This window comes from Biomphalaria glabrata, chromosome 7 (assembly GCF_947242115.1).
Source record: "Biomphalaria glabrata chromosome 7, xgBioGlab47.1, whole genome shotgun sequence".
In the NCBI taxonomy this organism is placed as follows: Eukaryota; Metazoa; Mollusca; class Gastropoda; family Planorbidae; genus Biomphalaria; species Biomphalaria glabrata.
The window spans coordinates 902588-923531 of NC_074717.1; the positions used below are offsets into that span (position 1 = coordinate 902588).

General features: G+C 38.9%; 1 protein-coding gene across 3 annotated transcripts in view; it reads left to right on the forward strand.

Moving 5' to 3' along the window:
* The window catches only part of LOC106052030 (TOX high mobility group box family member 4-B-like), a 75950-nt gene that overhangs the window by 47661 nt on the left and 7345 nt on the right, over window positions 1-20944 (forward strand). For all 3 annotated transcript variants that reach the window (XM_056036029.1, XM_056036030.1, XM_056036031.1), the window contains 6 exons: window positions 6314-6714; window positions 13118-13272; window positions 13552-13687; window positions 14761-14841; window positions 16753-16864; window positions 19455-19726. In XM_056036029.1, coding sequence (XP_055892004.1) covers window positions 6337-6714; window positions 13118-13272; window positions 13552-13687; window positions 14761-14841; window positions 16753-16864; window positions 19455-19726 — 1134 coding nt within the window. In that variant the 5' untranslated portion in view covers window positions 6314-6336. The remainder of the gene's footprint in view (window positions 1-6313; window positions 6715-13117; window positions 13273-13551; window positions 13688-14760; window positions 14842-16752; window positions 16865-19454; window positions 19727-20944) is intronic.

A 20944-nucleotide genomic window follows, 5' to 3' on the forward strand; every position in this document is an offset into this window, starting at 1 on the left:
CGACCCACAGGTTGAGAACCCCTGATATAGACAAATTTTAACTTTATAGGTGAAATCAATAATTATAGTAGATTAAAAAAAATGGTCAATCGACCCCCAAGAGGGTCGCGACCCACAGGTTGAGAACCCCTGATATAGACAAATTTTAACTTTATAGGTGAAATCAATAATTATAGTAGATAAAAAAAATGGTATTTTGAACTAAATCTAACTTGAGTCCTATAACTAATGCAAGTACTCTAGGGATGGACACAAGGACTGTGATTTCCCTTACAATGCTAATTCATAATCTAAATCTAGTTGACAGTATTGTTACAAATGACCAGTGACAGGAAGAGGTTAACGTGTGACCCCGGCGAGATAACACAGGAGCGAGTGTTCTCTGGAATGTACATGTATAAACAAAGACAGGATGTGACGTGTCCTCACGTGTTGTTCCAGAAGATACTAGCAGTGTTTATGCAACTTTGGAGAAGCGATTAGGGACTCTATATAAGCCAGAAAGTTAATGTGAAAAGTGAGTGGTAGGTAAGAGTCGTCGGTAGAGTTTAGAGTCGTCGTTACTGTTGTCTACTGTGCGAGACAGTAGAAGAGAGATGTGTTCGACTCGATGCAAGTTAACTAGGGTAAAGTTAACTGGAGTGGGCACCCACAACCTTGTCACAATCCAGGCGCTGTTCCTCAAGGGGCCGTTACATAAACGGCGTGTCCCGCACGGTAAGCCTGGTATAGAAAAGGAAAATGGCGGGGGTCTTAGTGTACGCGGCCTCTTGCCACTAGTCTGACCCACCCGCTAGACAGAACAGTGTACACTGTTCTTTTTCAGGCCAGTGAGAGGGAGCTCTTGTTCATTTTGCTGGCCTGGAGTTCCAAGAGCCGAAGGTTCAACTCTACCTGACAGTTTCAAGAAGAAGAAGTCGTTAAAAGTCTACACAGCGAACTACAGTGGACTTGAGCCGATACAGTCGATGTAAGACGTGTGCGGCTCTGATTCGGCAGACTTGAGTACGACTTGGTTCAGCTTTAGGAGAGCTGGAGCGACACTGGGAAGTGTGTCGGTGGTCTGTTCAGTGGAATACGGCTCGATGCAAGTTGAGAAGAGATGAATTGCAACGAAGTATAGCTAACTGTAAACAGATATTGTACAGTCTTCTACGCTACATGTTTCAGTCACGAATTGTTAGAGTTAATAGTCAATAAAGTTATATGATGCTGAAACTTGAGTCGTCAAGTTCTTTGCAGTGTTTTTATTTGTGTGCCTACTAGTACATTTAACCAGAAGACTCAGAAATACGTAACAGTATAAAGCAAATTTTACCTGCGATTGATACAATTAGAAGATATATTATAACAATTCCTCTACTCAGGCCGCACATTCGTGGAAACAAATTCAACATGGACACGGTTCTCGAAAACGGCTGTAACGATTTACCTAGAAATCTGACAGTTGAAAAAAAAATTTTTATCTTAACATTTGTTAGTTATTAAGAGCAAAATTATGGCTCTACAACATGGACATAAAGAAGAATTGTCTTTAAAATTATTTTAAAATATTTGTTCTTGTTTCTCTTGGTTTCTCTTTGTTTACATTGCATCCTATCGCTCTTCTTCCTTTAGTTTCTCTTCTGCCAGTATCCCCAAGCCCTTACACTGCTAAATCGTTTGTAGCGATAGGTATTTCAGGACTGTAATTATAATGTCTTCAATTCGATGTAGGTTTAACTCTTTCCGCGCTCAACGCATTCAGCCGCTCTCAAAATTAATCTGGCTAATTAAGATTTCTCTTTTCCTTTCGCGAATAAAAATGGAAGCCTTAAAAAAAAAAGGCTCATTTATTCATTATCGTTATTTTAGCCACACTATAAAAAACTGGGGGCGCGTTTGAATGCAGACGACAACGAAGTTGTCTGCCCTTGATTGAATCTATGCTTGTCACCGCCAGGTGGCAGGCGAGACCGCCGTCCTCAGTGAAGCGGGAAGAAGACTGAATCTGCGTTTGTGTTTCACCTGACGATAAAATATTTTGATAGCCGTCTCTCGCCATTGTCCGTCCGTGCATGGGGAGAGGATGGTTCAAGGAGGGGGAGGCATTAATCTGGTAGAGGAGGGTTTTTAAAAAAAAAAGGGGGGGGGCATTAATCTCAGGTAGATTCCCAGTATAATATTTAAATTATTAAAATATTCTTAAACTGTCATGTCTCCCCTGGAGCTGCCATCTCGGAGGTCGATTTCCCTTGCCGGAGGCTAATCTTTATTATTAATCTAAGAACGGTCATAAAACTTGGTATAGCTCATCTTTAATTAAAGCAGGTGGTAAGGGATTGACCAATGGTACTTTAAGCGGGGCGGGAATAAACGGCTTTTTTTTTTCGGTGACACTGCGAAAGAAGCCAAATTGAAGATTTCCCCACCAAAAGTTTAACCACAGTAATCTGCTCTTTGTTTACTCTTTAAGTTGAAAAAGTAAGAGTTGAAAAAAAGAAAGAAGACAAAGCGATATGAAGAAATGTGATGACAATACAAACAAGGTTACAAAGACAAACTCAAAATCGGCCCCCGAAGTGGTCCACCTAGAGTCTTTACCAGGATTCGAACACGGTTCCAAGTACTATATTCATTTAGCGTACACTTATATTTTTTAAAATAATAATTATTAACTTTATCCATACATTCAAAATTAATAACATGTTATATGTAATAAAGAGAAACTAAAAAAGATTTATCTTCTAACAAAATTAGATAAATTGGCAACATGAAAAAAATATCATTCTTGACCTACTTTAAGACACAATTGTGTACAAATGGCTACAAGACTTTCCCCTCGCAGATAAAAATTATTTGTTATAGAAACTAGACATAGATCTAGCTAGATCTAGACCTAGTTTTAGATCTAAATCTAGATTCAAGATCTAAGTCTAGGTATAGATCTTGGTATAGAACTAGATATAGAATCTTGATTGATATAGAATATACAATATGTAGACTAGTCTACCGCGTGACCTGATCATTGGCAAGTTTAAATAGAAGACTTGTGAGGTTTATCTATTTTTGGTTACTAGAGAGTTCTTGTGTATACCAAAAACTGATTCTAATAATTATGAGGTATTAATAGACGCACAATTAAGAGTTGTGTTTGCCAAGGGGAGTAATTATGTCCCCATTTCTAATAATGAGTTATCATTTCTGACGCGGTAGATAATTTGAAAGTATCAGAACCTATAGTTACTAGCAGAGTCAACAAATAGATCTCTTGAGTCGTGACTGCTTTTTTTTTTTTGGATAAACACTTTTTTTTCACTTCATTTATTGATCAGTCAACTAGTACCGGTATAAACATCTAGGTCTATGGATTCCTGAAAACTTTGGAGAAAATCAATTTAACCTTGCAACAAGTGTTCCTATTTGGTCAGCTGTAGAAAATTCATCTACATTCTGCAAGTTCGGATGCACTGTACTTTGTTAAACTGATTTATTTGAACCACCATTTTATTATCTCAAATGTGATGGTTATCTCGCGGTAGTGAAAATTTTATAGTTAAATCCATAGCTATATAACTTGAACAAAGCTTCGGGGGACAAAATTTGCCCAACACTCTTCATTATTGACAACTCTCTTCAGTATTGCCTAACTCTCTTCAGTATTGCCCAACTCTCTTCATTATTGACAACTCTCTTCAGTATTGCCTAACTCTCTTCAGTATTTCTCAACTCTCTTCAGTATTGCCCAACTCTCTTCAGTATTGACAACTCTCTTCAGTATTGCCCAACTCTCTTCAGTATTTCTCAACTCTCTTCAGTATTGCCCAACTTTCTTCAGTATTGCCCAACTCTCTTCAGAATTGCCCAACTCTCTTCAGTATCGCCCAACTCTCTTCAGTTGATCTTTTAGTTGATATCTTAGGTTGATCTTTTGATCTCTTTGATTAATCTCTGGGGCTGCGCAGCCACGGGAAATACTGCATTCCTAACTAATCTTCAGACTCAAAGACACGCCTTTATATATATATATATATATATATATATATATATATATATATATATATATATATATATATATATATATATATATATATATATATATATACATACTATACGTAATGAAATGACTAGACTGTCTTTTGTATTTTCATGTGTCAAAGTAAAAACTATCTGCGCAAAGTGTAGTTCTTTAAATTAGATCTAGATCTAGACCCTTTCGATCTTTTCTCATATAAACATGGCCTAGATCGATGAAGTTATATTGCTTTCATAGAGCTGGTCAACCTTTTTTTTTGAGGGTCTTAAGTTTGTTTTAGGGCTACAATACATACACTACGGTCTAAGTTGGTACCCAAGGAACATTTCTGCCAAGTTTTATCAAGATCGGTGAAATGGTTTTGATTTCTATGCAAGGACCTACATACATGCATACATACGCCTTACTTTCTACTTTATATATTTATATATCTATATATGGAACAAATATATATATATATTGCGTTGCCTGAATATTGTATTCAATCACTTTGTTCCTCTAGTAGTTTGATAAAGCCATACGTTAGGTTTCTCAGACTTGATTATCATAATTCTGAACACAGTGAATGAGACCACACGTGCTCTGGAAGCTAAAAATAGGGTTTCCTCATCAACATCATCAAACTCCATTTGGTTTGTGGGCTTGTGGGGCTCGAAGCCTGCAAAAGCCCTGGACAAAAACCCTTGCTGTTTTGCGTAGTGCATGTATGTCTCCATACACAGGGCCGGCTCTAGCTATTGCGGGGCCCTATGCGAAACGGATTGCGTGGGGCCCAGTCTGGGTAGGGATAAGCATAAGGTCAAAATGAAGATTTTGTAATTAGAAAATACATTCGTTTTTACAGTGTCGTTTTTTTTTTATCTCGCGTAAAATTGGCACCCCAAAATGAAGCTTTTGTCTATTTTTTCAGGAGATTTTTATGAGTTTTCAGGAGATTTCAAGGACTGTTTGGTATATTTTAAAATTACAGGAGATTTCCAAGAGCCCCTGGAAAATCAGGAAGCCGCGGAAAACCTGCTATTATATATATAAGTTTTAATGTTTTAATTTAATAAGCTACACCAAGACTTAGCGCGGGGCCAATGAAAGTGCGGGGCCCACTGCGACTGCATAGGTTGCAGTGCCCTAAGTCCGGCCCTGTCCATACAGGTCGATAATTGTTTGGTTTCCCTGACCTGTCGAGACGGAGATCAGCAAGTCTGGGGCAGTCAAACAGAATACGAGACACGGTTTCTTCTTCTTCCCCGCAGCGCGGGGGCACAGCGTGTCGAATAGAGGCTAGTGAGATCTGCCCTTGTTGAGCATCATAAGAGAATGTGCATCGAGAAGTCCGAGCAAGTCACTGCCTCCCCCCCCCCCCCCGCGCGCCCGCACTATGGAGAGCTACCAGATCTGGAAACAACCGCACCGCTCATCTCAGATATAGAATTAGTCGCCAGAACACTGCGACATATAAATGAGAACAAAGAAGAGTTACAGTTCCCTCAAACATGTTGGCAATAGTGTCTTTTCATGTCCTCTAATGCCAAGACAATGAAGAAGAAGAGTTACAGTTCCCTCAAGTCCGAGCAATTCACTGCCCCCCCCCCCGCCCTATGGAACAAAAACTATATGGAGAGCTACCAAAAAAAAGTTACAGTTCCCTCAAACATGTTGGCAATAATGTCTTTTCATGTCCTCTAATGCCAAGACAATGAAGAAGACAATAGCTGATATAAGTCGGTTGGGTTCTTCTCCTAGCCAGTCTTTTGCTGCTGAGCTTTCAGCTCTTTTCCAGACTGTGCTAAGGAAAGTTAATGTGCTGTTCTCGGTCAGCTGTTCACCACTGCCGGTCGGTGGATTTTTTTTTTGGCATTTTTTTTTCGTCAAAAGTAAAAACCCACAAAAAAATTGGAAACATTTGTTGTCACAAAATGTTCATTCTCCTAACGAGACGAATTGTCACAAATTTTTATTACATTTCAGAAAGCTCACTTAGTTAATTATGGAATTAATTTTTAAAAATAAGTTATTGGAAAGAAGTGAAACAAATGGCGCCATTTTTATTTGTGTTTCCTAGCGAATAAGTTAGCTATAGAGTAAGATCTCTGTACTTTTGTGTCGAACTTTGTCGTATGGCTGGAGAGCTCGGTTCTGAGATTGTCGGAACCATTAAGTCATTAAGTCTGAGTAGATCTAGGTATACTTTTGTTAAATGACATCTACTCTAAATAAATGGACAACATTTGGCCGTTGTTATACTAACTCATATCTTAATATTTACACTGCACTAACGCGTCATTTGTCTATTATTTACAGAGTTCATTTACTCAGAGTTGACCATGGCGGACCAAGGAAATAGTGGACAAGCCCCTAGCTTTGCCTCCTTGTCCCAGCCCGGCATGAACCCAATGACAGGTAGTGGTGACGCCCTGGCCCCCATCTTCCCGCCACAGAACTTTGACGTGCCCGACATCAGCTTTTCCAACAGCGTCAGCCCCAACGCTGCTTTCAACCACTCGCTGTTCAACCCCGGCCAGATATTCTCCGCCACCGCACAGCAGCAGCAGCAGCATTACCCGGAGGTACCAAGCCCCAGTGGGCACGCCATGTCCGGTCTCGCCGTGGGGCAGCAGCAGGCTTCCTATTTCCCACCTCCTTCCAACAGTCCGCCCGGGACGTCCAGCAGCGAGGACTCGGATGACCTTCCCTTGGCTCAGGTAGGTGCTAAGAGTATTACTTCCCTTCAGTACTTGTAAAATTTTAAATTCTCTTCAGTACTTGTAAAGTTATAACTTCTCTTAGTACTTGTAAAGTTATGACTTCTCTTCAGTATTTGTAAAATTATAATTTCCCTTCAGTACTTGTAAAGTTATAACTTCTATTCAGTACTTGTAAAGTTATAACTTCCCTTCAGTACTTGTAAAGTTATAACTTCTCTTCAGTACTTGTAAAGTTATAACTTCCCTTCAGTACTTGTAAAGTTATAATTTTCCTTCAGTACTTGTAAAGTTATAACTTTTCTTCAGGTCTTATAAAGTTATAACTTCTCTTCAGTACTTGTAAAACTATAGCTTCCCTTCAGTACTTGTAAAGTTATAACTTCCCTTCAGTACTTGTAAAGTTATAACCTCCCTTCAGTACTTGTAAAGTTATAACTTCCCTTCAGTACTTGTAAAGTTATAACTTCCCTTCAGTACTTGTAAAGTTATAACTTCCCTTCAGTACTTGTAAAGTTTTTAACATCGCACTGTCGTGCATATTTAGCTGTATGTACTTAGCACCCGGCGGTCACAGCTGTACCAGCTTAAATGCAATGTAGCTGTGTTCTTTCTATTCATAGAATTAACCGTGCTATACCAATAGACTTTACATTTAAGTTCGTTATTATTATTATTATTATTATTACATATTATTACTATTATTACACAAAAATATATTATTATTCAAAATGCCCTTTGATTAAGCGCCAAAACTTAGGCGCAGTATACGGCGGCAGGCTCTCTCCACGGACATTGGTCATCTTTCCTGCTGGTGAACACAAAGTGTAGGCGCCAATCTTAATTTTGCCACGTATCATGCATTGGGAGTCCAGTTGGAGTCGGGTCCAACGCCGTCATAAGGGATTGGCCGGCCAGATGTGTTCGAAGTTTGCCGTCTCTGTAGCGATTGGGGTGTTACAGGGTGTAGTTAGCCAAAAAATCGGGATCAGATGTATTAGCAAGATATAGCCTATCAGCCAAAGTAACTGTTTGAAAAATAAACAACACAGTATTCTTTGATATCCATAGCGTCTTTCGATGCTCTGTAGAGGCTGGTCTGATAAAATTTTACACTAAGAAATGAAAGCAAAACAATGTAGTTTTGATGTTTAGCACCCTTGCTGGGACAATGCAATGTAAACGTTGTGGTTCCATTCTTCATAGAGAGGAAAGGTCCTCATGCTTGTGCATATAATATACATACTTACTTTAAAAAAAAAAGCTTTTTAGGCTTGTGCATATAATATACATACATACTTTTTAAAAAAAGTTTCCGTTCTCTACTAACCATATGTAGCTTATGTACCTACACTTACATAATTGACTATTTTACAGTTACTAATTATCTAGATATATCAAATATGTAACAGCAGAAATAGTTTCCTATTATCATAGATTCATTACAAAACTAATAACTATATAATTGTAAAACTAGAATATTTTAAAGTTTTAAAAATGGTGTGTGCATATAAGAATATTTTTGCATGTTAATTTGGTTTTTAAAAATATGCTCTAATTCAGGAGATGTTGAAATAAGATTTATAAAAGCGATTTTTAGATTTTGCGCTCTAAATGTGACCGGCAGACAAAACCAATCTAACATTTGGTTTTATAGGCCCTCTTAAAGGGAAACTCCGATGGTTTTGAAAATATTTTGATATAATATGTGTTTTAAATTACAGATAAGGAATATTGTATTCTTTTTATTTAATTTTTTTATATTTACTTATTAATTAATGTTTTTCTGACGTAATTTTTCTGCGCATCCAAAACGGTCAGATTTTTACTGGGTCTCTATGTGACTTCAGAATAGCCCAAATGTGTATCCTACATATATATATACATATGTGACCAGGCTGTTAACATTAGTCGGACTATCATCCTATTTACATTTTCAGCAGGGAGGGATGTGAATAAAAATGTTTTCCCCCTAGAGTTAGTTATTATAATGCTTTGAGATCTAAATGATTGTAGATAGTAGATGTAGACCTAGAGCTCAGTAGTACTGACTGGTATGATGGTATCTACTATACGTTTCGGAACCACCTATTTATAAAAGATGTGTGTTACTAACAGAGTTGCATGGATGGATGTAGTTATATGTTGTTGTTTTTTTTTCCCCTTGGATTAAATTCTTCAGAAAAGTGTCTACCCGCATTTTTAAACAAAATAGTATTGACTTACTGCATAACGCAAAGCCATACATTAAAGTTTACATTCTCGTCAAAGAAATAGATCTTCTTTTAAGCAGTTAGTTCTAGGATCTTGTAAGCAAAGAAAAAATGCGTGTTAAAGGAGATTTAGATGCTTGACTCACCACGGCAGTGTGTATTTTCTCGCCTGACCACTCAACACACAACAAACACTATCGAGTCTTGTCATGACCGACCGACTACACGTAGCCTAGGCTAGCCTTACACTGACCAGTTTGTTCGAATGAGTCAGACACACGATCTATTTACTTTTTGGGACAGGGAGGCGTGTGGATTAATATGTAACTTTTTTTTCTCAAATTGGTTATCCTAATGCTTTTAGATCTTTATAAATGTACCAGTGACTATCACAGCTAACAGACACTGGAAGAATGAAGTATGAAGTAATACGATTGGTTAGATCTAGATTCACTTTCAGTATTGTTGAGGGAAGTGACTTATGCCTAACCTAAAAACAAAATCACAAAGACCCCCCCCCCCCTTTTTTTTTTTGTTTTTGAGATCTCAATAATTTCTTGTCTAAATTATTAAATGTAAATGTTTCTAAGCATAAAAAAATGGTACAATGTTTACTATTAAAACTATTTTTTCGCACAATTTAAATGTCAATAACCCAAATTAGAAAACCATCAAAGTTTCCAAAGAAACATTCAAAAAACGAAAACTCAATATTGCAAACTAGCTTATTATTTCTTTGAGATACAAGGCCTGCAGAGTCCGACGCATATCATAACTTTCCTTCCTATCGCATATTAGGTCAGTACTAAGCTGAATAAATTTTTTTTTTTTTTTTGTTTTTATTAACAACGAACTGTAAGCACTGCATCGAGTATCGATACTTGCAACAGTAAGGTAGACAAGTGACAAGTCATTGGCTGGGTATCGTTCCACTCCAAGTATTGTCAAGTTATTTACACTCCCTCACCCCCATTTTTTTTTACTATCATTTTTTGCCCGAGGTGCACTGAATATGTTCGCGAGCGAGTCTGGAAAGTTCTTGACTCAAACCTTTGTAGAAAATGGATTCAATAGACTACCAATACTAGAAGACTTAGGCTTGTAGAGAAGTTGGGTGATCGCCCCTTTTTTTTTTTGTCAGCGCTTCTGTTGTTGTTTTTTAGACCGGAAGACTTCGTCATACGTCGTCTGTTACGTGATCGCCAAAACCTTTTGTTTTCACCTCGCGCGGAGAGGTCACGGAAAGGTCACTTTGGCAACAGCTGCTGAGCGGAAAAAAATGAGGAAATTTTTTTTTCTTCTAGTGTTTCTGTGCAATTTTTCTTAGCCGTGTGTGGAAGCGAGGTGAGGGATGGGGGTGGGGTGGGGAGTCAGAGCCGGCAGCACGGAGAGGAAGGTGCTTTAGCGACCTCTCGATGTCGGCGCGTGAGAAGTCGCCTCGTGCGTGACACGCGCCTGAGTCTGTACTTCCCTCGCGTTTTCATTGTCACGCTTGGCCGAACATGAAAATGTGGCATCGCTCTTGGAGTTTGCCATTTCTTGTCAGCGCCGAACAAACTTGAAGGTGTGTGTGCACGTGCGCGCGGGGAAGTTTTCTTGAATGTTCCATGGAGGTTGCATTGACCGTAATCAAGGATATCGTCTGCTTAGATAGCTGCGGGTGCAGCACCCACACTGGAAGGCAATCGGAAGTCTATTTTTGTCAACTGCACGCGCTGTTTTGCTGCTCACGTGAGCGACACCTATTGGGGACTTTATTTTTGACCGCTACTCGCTGTCGTCTGCTATTCAACACATGTCGTGGTGGAATTGAGTTTTAAATGAAAGACACGTTTGAAAGACGTCTTTTCAACAGAGGTGTTGATTCCCCCCCCCCCCTTTTTTTTTTAACCGCCTTTGAATTTCTTGAGATAGAATATCAGAAGTTAAGCAGAGATGCATTGGTGGAAAAGCAGTTTAATTTTTAATATCTATGCGATAATTGTAGGGATTTTTTTTTAAAGTGGAAAAAAAAAGGGGGGGGGACTAATCAAGGCTATGCCTAGTCTGTTAAACTGTTGGGGCATCACACGTGATCTGTCAGCTGTTTCCTCCATTCCTATGTCCACTCTTTGATGTCTTCCCATCGCATTCTGTCTACCTCTTCTCCTTTTTTTTCTGGTACTGTTCCCAGTAGGAAGTTGTTTGTTTGTTTTTTCTTTGTTGCGAGCTCTGAAGACATTTTGATATGGCCATTAAAGTTTTAGTTTGTCTTTTTGACAGTGGTCAGCTGGTCATCATGGGGCCCAATCGCCATTGTGATCCTGATCCGAATCTCCTCATTTGTAGATCTAATCTAATCTAGTTGGCTCATGTTTTTTCTTCCCATACACAGAATAAGATGAAACGGGAGACAAGGCTGACAAAAGTTGTCTCCCTTGTATCTAAACTGGGGGCACTGTGGCTGAATGGTTAAGCGCTTGACTTCTGAACCTGAGGGTCCTGGGTTCAAATCTCGTCGAAGACTGGGATTTCAAATTTGGGAGTTTTAAGGCGCCCCTGAGTCCATCCAACTCTAATGGGTCTTGGACAAAGTAAAGACAGTTGGTCATTGTACTGGCCACATGACACCCTGCTCGTTAACCATTGGCCAAAGAAACAGTTGACCTTAAGATCTAAAAGAGGAACTTTAACTTGTATCTAAACCAGAACATTGTTTCACTTCATATTAATGTAGTTCAACAAATGCTTTTATTATATTAAGAAGGCAGATAAAAGTATTTTGTTCATTTTTCTATAAATACCCAGTGCATGCTGGATGCCTTAGAGCAGCGGTTCTCAACCTTTTATGCTCGGCGACCCCTTTTTACAATCCCCCACTCTGCGGCGACCCCTCTCCTCCCGATACACAGATACAGCACTGGAAGAGTAGACAATAACAATCCATAGTTTCGATGGTCTAAGACGACCCTGGCAAATCGTCAATCGACCCCCAGGTTGAGAACCCCTGCCTTAGAGTGTTTCACAAAACCTACATGATATTGAGTCATCCCCAAGGAAAAAAAGCAGTTACCTCTCTACATTTGAGACCTCCCCCCCCCCCCAAAAAAAAAACTTGTTGAAGACAGGTGCAGAAGACTAAAAGAAAACTTTAATAGACCCCCCAGGCTCTCTTCAAATTGCACCACACGACACAACGAACTTAAAGAACCTCAGAACTCAGGGCTCCAAAGTCTCCAAAGTAACAGTTTAATTTCAAATACATGGCAATTGGCAACAACATTACAATGACTGTTCAAAAACCTAGCCTTGGTCCGCCTGACTTCACACACCGTGCCGTTTCTAACTTCGCCTCGTACTGGTCACATTGCGAGGTAACGTGAAGTGTCGTGGAAAAGTCTTGACTCAAACACACTTGCTCTTATATAGGGTCTCTACTGGCCTACTCGAACCTTCTTGACCACTCCAGTGGATCACTTTCGCCGTGACTTGCGTGCGTAATATTTACGACACTGGTCCTTGCCGAACTGGCCTGTACTGTCACTGGTCACGGTTGACCGCTCGTCCTGCGCTGGACTGTGGCAATTTGGTTAGGCTAAAAAAACACACAGCACTACCCCCATCAGTGTCACCACCAGGTTTACAACAGTATTATAAGTTTCTAAAAATCACATGCAATTTAGACAACATGTTTTTTACTTTGTTTAAAAAATTTTCTCAATAAATTTAATTTGGCTGTTTACTTCCATTTAGTTTCTGTCTCTAATGGCAATGGACCTCATTCACCAATCGTAAACAAACAACATTTAGTCACGTGATCTTATTGATAAAACAACGAAAAAAAAAACTGTCACGTGACAACCATCATGAATTAAACATGAGATCGTAAAATTATATAGAAGAGATAGAGCACCACGTGGCTAAATGTTGTTTGTTTACGATTGGTGAATGAGGTCCAAATCTTCGACGTAGACCCAGTTGCGACCTGCTTATTTTCCTACATTTTGTGCAGACAAAGCCGTTGTCCGCTGGCACTCTATTTAAGTTTTCTTTCCGTCTTCTGTGCATGTCTTCTGGACGTTGTGTGATTCAGCCTTCCCGAGCTACTGAATCTCACCTGTTATTAATATGTTCTGAAAATCTATTCCAAGAAGGTTGTATCTGGTTATTATGTTTTTTGGTGCTGAGTTTTTCTGAATGTTTTTTCACAGCTGGCCAAAAGGGGACTGAATGCAGGGGCAGTGGCCGGGTCACCGTCTGGTCAAGTCATAGATTCCACCTCCCTGGAGAGCAGCCCAATATCAGGGACCAAGAAAACGAAAGCCGCCAAAAAGAAAAAGAAGAAGGATCCGAATGAACCTCAAAAGTTAGTTGTTGTTTTTAGACGTACTGTTGAACATATTGCATGATAGACCTACTGCATAATTTATACAAAATATATACATACTTAAATGGGTTAGTGATGTTAGGATGTTTATTCTCACTGTCCTGTTTGAGATAAAGCTATTTTGAAAAGGTTTGGTATTATTTATTTATCTTGTTGTCATTATATAGAAATATTATTTCATTTCTAGACAGTTTTTTCTTCTTCTAAAATGTATGTTCTATTTTTTGTTTTATTAATCACAAAGATTTTTTCCCTCAGACCTGTCTCAGCCTATGCGTTGTTCTTCAGAGACACCCAGGCCACTATCAAGGGACACAATCCTAACGCTAGTTTTGGAGAAGTCTCAAAGATTGTAGCCTCAATGTGGGACCAGTTGGACCCTGAACATAAAGATGTAAGTCATAGTACTTAAGAGCTGCGGTTCTCAACCTTCGTAGCTCCGCGACCCCCCTAATACAATTTTTCACTTGGCGGCGACCCCCAACCATAAATTTTCGTTCATTTCATTCGAAGAAGTTTGCATAGAAAATCTTAATAATCTCTATTATGTATATATCTCAAGAAAAATAGTAATTGTGAACAATTTACGTCTGTGGATTTATCAAATCTGGATGCTTAATATTGGAAATGGATAACATATCATATTTCCTGAATTACCTGATTGATAATATCAGCAGACATGTCAATAATTTTTTCCTGCGAAAAGTCTCATTAGATAATGAAATTGTACTAAATTTAGTAAAGAATTCGACTCCAATCGTAACTTGAGCAATGTCTTTGGCTGCTGGCAATATTAACTCTTGGTAATGGTGTGATGATTCATGGATCTGGCAATTCATAGAGCCACCAAATAAAAAGATTCAAGGGCTGCTATGTTTTAATTATGCTACTTGCCACCTGAGTAAAGACTGGATTTCATGACGTTATCAGCCTTCAAAACTAAAATACCGGTATTGGATGTCTTTATCCGCAAAACCTGGAGGTTTGTTCTGCCTCGTACATATGGCAGAGAGAACTTCATTACAAATGATGCATTTGTTGCCCCCACTTATTAGTTAATTTTATTGATGCTTGACCATCGTTTCATAATTAGTGTGATAATAATGTAATCTAAGTAATGTCTCTTTCCTTCATAATTACAAATATAAATGAATACCAAGCATGGTACAAATGTGCTTGTTACAGCAAGTTAAAAACAAAACAAAAAAAAAAACTTCAGTTCAAAAATAGCCACAAAAAAAAATCCAAGGGTCTAAGGCGACCCCTGGCAAATGGTCATTCGACCCTCCCGAAAGAAGTTGCGATCCACAGGGTTGAGAACCCCTGACTTAGAGGCTAATTTTTTTTTAAATAGTTTTTTAATTGATATGCTGAAATTAAGATTTTAAAAATTTAGGCAGAATCCTTTACATCATACATTTGTATTTAAGTGAAAATATTTGTTTCATTAAATTTTTTTTATGCTAGGTTTACAAAAAGAAAACTGAGACGGCTAAAAAACAATATTTGAAACAGTTGGCAGCCTATCGGGCAAGTCAAGTATCACAGGTACATTTGTTTTTCTTGAGTTCTTTTAACGTTTTTTGTAGAGGTTCTTCATTCATTTGGGAGGCGCAGTGGCTGAGCGGTAAAGCGCTTGGCTTATGAACAGGGGTTCGAATCTTGGTGACGACTGGGATTTTTAATTTCGGGATCTTGGGTGCCTCTGAGTCCACCCAGCTTTAATGGGTACCTGACATTAGTTAGGGAAAAGTAAAAGCGGTTGGTCGTTGTGCTGACCACATGATACCCTTGTTAACCGTAGGCCACAGAAACAGATGACCTTTACATCATCTGCCCTATAGACCACAAGGTCTGAAAGGGGAACTTTACTTTTTTTTCTTCATTCATTTAGAGGGAATAGGTGAAGGTTATAGAGCTATAAATAGTGGCCAAATTGGATTAGATTTAATGATCACATGGCTTAGAATAATACAATGTGGAATTAAATTTGGGAAAAATTTGCTCTGGACAGAGACAGTTGGAATAAGACTTTACAAAATACTTCAACTCTAGACTTTAAAAAAGTAAACAAGCTAAAATCTACAATAAAAACAAGTTAAAAAATAAATTCCTCCTTTTTGAAGTGGAGGATTTTAGTAAAGAGTGATTTACTTCATTTTCAATAACTAACAAATGAAAGATGGAAGAAAAAAAATTACCCCCACCCTCCCCATCCTTGTTGAAAAAAAAAATCCTCTAGTTACACAGATGTATAAATCTATTAAGTTCAAGAAAATTGGTGATACTGATCCAGATTTAGGATTATTAAAAGACAATTTTTCTAGACTAGAATGCTTACTCTAGGGTATGGATCGCTGGCGAGCAACTCCAAGCCCTAGTTCAGTCTTTTGACGACAGGAACACTATAACATCTAATAGTGGAGCATTTTAGTGCACTCTCCAAGGTGACTCAACTCATTTGAATGAACAATTTATTGAACTGTTGAATATATGTACATGACACAGTGATTGGGAATTTTCCTAAAATTTTAGGAATTTCTCAAATTTCCTCGAAACTCATTTTTGTCTTCAAATCAAACATTTTTATTCGGGTTGTTTAAGAGAGAAGTTACCATGTCCTGAAATCACAATTCTAACATGTCCAGACTGGTTAAAACCAGCTACAAAGTTTAGACTCTCAATTGCAAAAAGAAGAAAAGCAGTCCTTATGTTCTCCATTTAAATAGGTTACAAATTGTCTTGCGTGCACATTTTTTGTATATTAAGTATAGCACAAGTTGCAACAGCTTGGGGTTAGGGGGGTGGAGATGAAAGGCCCAGGAGTGATCTGAATGTGTTGAAGCAGGCCAGAGCCCTCTGTAGCGCCACTGGGATGGATGGATAGATAGTAAAGCACAAGCACTGTGCATTATTTTTTTCCCATATACTCAAAACAACATTTGTTTTATAACTACATTCAATTTAATATAATAATTGAATTTATAGTTTCAAAATATTTGATGGCTCTCTCTTTGGGTTCACTCAGCAGGCTTCCTAAAATGTTTTGAAAGACTTGTTTCCATCACTGAGTCATGGTAATCCATGTGGATCATCAGATCAATTCCAAAACAAAAATAGTAAATAACACCGCACGGCTCAAACTACCTATCTCTGATTGGAAAAACATTCCTACTCTAACTAAATCAAACCATACACCAAGGAGCCAAATTTAGTTTTAAGACTAAGACTAAGACTGCTTTATTGATCCTACGGAAATTTTGTTGTGATTACAAGGACTCTTTTCTCATATAAAGACAACACAACAGAAAAATACACATAAATACAACAGACACAACATAAAGAGTTCATTCTGCGACTACACACAATGTGACAACAAAATATTGAGGAATTAGTAGGGGCTGTAATTTCAAGCCATTATTATTGCAAGTATTTTATTTCATTATTTCATTGACTCAGTCTGCCGCGGATGAATCTGAGGGGTCGTCTTCTCCATCATCGGTGATGAGCCATCAGTCTAACGGGGCCATGTCTCAAGGGATGCACCCAGGAGGTCCTGTAACACAACCAGGTGAGGTCAATGTATTAAATTAGACCAGTGGTCCCCAAACTTTTTCTTTAACAGAACACTTTACACATTTTGAGAATTGAGGGGAACACTTAATTTAGACTTAGGTTTGCTGTTCGGCGCATTGGGCGGCAAGCTGTCTCCACAAAGGTCTGTCATTGGCAATGTCTGAAGCCTCCTCCCACCTGGTGTCCACTGCTCTGAGGTTCTCCATGAAGGTGTGGCGCCAGGTAATACGAGGACGTCCCTGTTTGCGCTTTCCTTGTATTGGCCTCCGTGTCGTCGCAACTCTTGGTGTGCGTAATTCATTTTGTCGCAGAACATGTCCCGCAAACCTCATGCGACGCTCTGTCACAACCTCACTTAGTGGAAACACTATTTGTTTAAACACAAAATAATAATAATTAAACCCTTTTCTAAATTTAGCATTATTATTTATTTTCAAGAGTACGACTGATAAAAGACTGACATAAGCATTAGAAAAATTAGGGTTCAATCACTTTGATGGTGATCATGGCATTGAGTCGTTGAAGACCATAACTGCTTGGTATCAGGCACGGTATTGATAAGTTGAGCTCCATTATCTGTAGTAGTGTCAAACCTGATACTATACTTTGTCTTTTGTTTCAACATAATACAAAAATGCTGCTTCACACAAATAGATTTTAGGAAACGGAAGTAGAATATGAATATTTTGTTTTAAACTATTGTGGTAGGCCACTCTTGGACAAACTCGACCAGAAATCATTTAATGGCTGATCTTTTAGGCCTGTCTTTGTTTCAAATTAGAGTGAAATCCAGAGCAGTTCAAAGTTCATAGTGTGTTGTTATAGATTTTTTTTTCGTTGCCGAGATGAGCTAATACAATCAATTTTTTTGATGTGCATTTCCTGTGAAATAAATTCTCCCATAGGCTTACTAGTGAATTGATCCATAAGTTTGTGGAACACCTATTCATGCCTCGGGGAACACCTATTCATGCCTCATGGAACACCTATTCATGCCTCACAGAACACCTATTCATGCCTCACAGAACACCTATTCATGCCTCACAGAACACCTATTCATGCCTCACAGAACACCTATTCATGCCTCACAGAACACCTATTCATGCCTCATGGAACACCTATTCATGCCTCACAGAACACCTATTCATGCCTCACAGAACACCTATTCATGCCTCACAGAACACCTATTCATGCCTCATGGAACACCTATTCATGCCTCATGGAACACCTATTCATGCCTCACAGAACACCTATTCATGCCTCACAGAACACCTATTCATGCCTCACAGAACACCTATTCATGCCTCATGGAACACCTATTCATGCCTTGTGGAACACCTATTCATGCGTCATGGAACACCTATTCATGCATCATGGAACACCTATTCATGTCTCACGGAACACCTATTCATGCCTCGTGGAACACCTATTCATGCCTCATGGAACACCTATTCATGCCTCATGGAACACCTATTCATGCCTTGTGGAACACCTATTCATGCCTCATGGAACACCTATTCATGCCTCACAGAACACCTATTCATGCCTCACAGAACACCTATTCATGCCTCATGGAACACCTATTCATGCCTTGTGGAACACCTATTCATGCGTCATGGAACACCTATTCATGTCTCACGGAACACCTATTCATGCCTCACAGAACACCTATTCATGCCTCACAGAACACCTATTCATGCCTCGTGGAACACCTATTCATGCCTCATGGAACACCTATTCATGCCTCATGGAACACCTATTCATGCCTTGTGGAATACCTATTCATGCGTCATGGAACACCTATTCATGCCTCATGGAACACCTATTCATGCCTCATGGAACACCTATTCATGCCTCATGGAACACCTATTCATGCCTTGTGGAACAACTATTCATGCGTCATGGAACACCTATTCATGCCTCGTGGAACACCTATTCATGCCTCACGGAACACCTATTCATGCCTCGTGGAACACCTATTCATGCCTCATGGAACACCTATTCATGCCTCGTGGAACACCTATTCATGCCTCATGGAACACCTATTCATGCCTCGCGGAACACCTATTCATGTCTCATGGAACACCTATTCATGCCTCGCGGAACACCTATTCATGCCTCGCGGAACACCTATTCATGCCTCACAGAACACCTATTCATGCCTCGCGGAACACCTATTCATGCCTTGTGGAACACCTATTCATGCCTCGCTGAACACCTATTCATGTCTCATGGAACACCTATTCATGCCTCGTGGAACACCTATTCATGCCTCACAGAACACCTATTCATGCCTCATGGAACACCTATTCATGCCTCACAGAACACCTATTCATGCCTCATGGAACACCTATTCATGCCTCGCGGAACACCTATTCATGCCTCGCAGAACACCTATTCATGCCTCGCGGAACCCTTGTGTTATGTGAAACGCAGTTTGGGAAACACTGGAATAAAGAATTGTATATTGGTGTAAAAAAGGTTTTTAAGTGTGTCAAAGAATAGATAAATGTTTTCACTAATATTGACCATTATTGACATTTATTGTGTATGAAATAGGTCATTTTGTTTTTAATTCCAAACAGCTACCAACATTCCAGCTTCTAGTCAGATGATGCCCCAGGCCTCGCAGATGATGCCCCACCACATTCTGCAGCAGCAACACTTTCCTCAGCACCAGATGGTCATGGCTCAGCAGGGGTCACCCTCACCGCCCCTGCAGCAGCAGCCCTCGCCCATGATGCAGCAGGGATCTCCCCCTGCCCAGGCCTACAGCAGCCCTCCACACGGGACGGGGCCCAACAGTTACCAGCAGCCTGTGATGGACAACAATATGTATGGATACGCCGACACAGGGGTTAGTGGATAAGTTGTTCATTTTTTTTCTTCATCTATATTTTAAGTACAAAAAAATGTTCAATGTTGATTTTGTCGTGTCTTATTCATTATTCTATTTCTGTTTGTGTTTTCAAAGCTCCTTGAAATGACCTACTTTTTTCCACTCACAAAGTGAGTGACGCTATAGAAATGACATTGTTAAGTACCCAGTTCTATATACTCACAGAGGGCAATGATTGACAAAGATTTTTTGTTAACTCTTGTTGAAAAATATTTAATAATAATAATTAAAAGGTAGATTTTAATCACCCTGATCTGCTGTTTATTGATAATCATCATACCGCTGTCTCAGAATATTAGAATAACTGTAATTGAAAAAAATTGAAAATATGGGAACCTAGGCTTGGAGATTAAGCATTAATGGAAGTTATTATCTAAAATAACAATCTATCTATTTGGTTATATCAACGGAGGGGACAATGACAACTGACCTCATAGATACCTTCAAGTTCCCTAACATTCCTAAGAAGATTCTCGTGGCCTGTCAGAGGGCAGTACTGCTGCAGACCTGCCACATCAGCAGAAAATTCCCCAGTGGCCACTGATAAAGGGACTACAATGAATTTTGTTTCTCTTTAAGGAAACTCAACCCTCTAACTTAATAATAATAATCATTATTATCCATTTGTGGAATTTGGTGGAAAATCCAGACTGAGGACTCTAAATCAACACCAATAACTGCAAACTCAGGTGTACCTCCAGGAACAGTCTTAGGTCCACTACTATTTTTAATTTACATAAACGATTTACCAAATTGCATTACTTCAGGAACAAAAGTCAGATTATTTGCAGACGATTGCATAATATATAGAACAATAAAAACAACACAAGATACGGAAATTTTACAAAGAGAATTAGATGAATTACAGAAATGGGAATCAAATTGGAGCATAGCTTTCCACCTAAAAAAAAATGTCAGTTATTAAGAGTAACAAAAAAACTAAAAGAAATAAACTTCACTTATCTTATTCATGGTAAACACAGACTAAAAACGCAAAATACCTAGGTGTTATAATAAATGAAAAACTGTCATGGAATCCCCATATTGATGAAACTATCAAAAAATCAAACAAAGCATTAGGGTTTATTAAAAGAAATTTCTATAAATCAAATGAGAACATAAAACTAAAATGTTGTTAAACCTTGGTTAGGACAATAATAGAATATGCATCCTCTG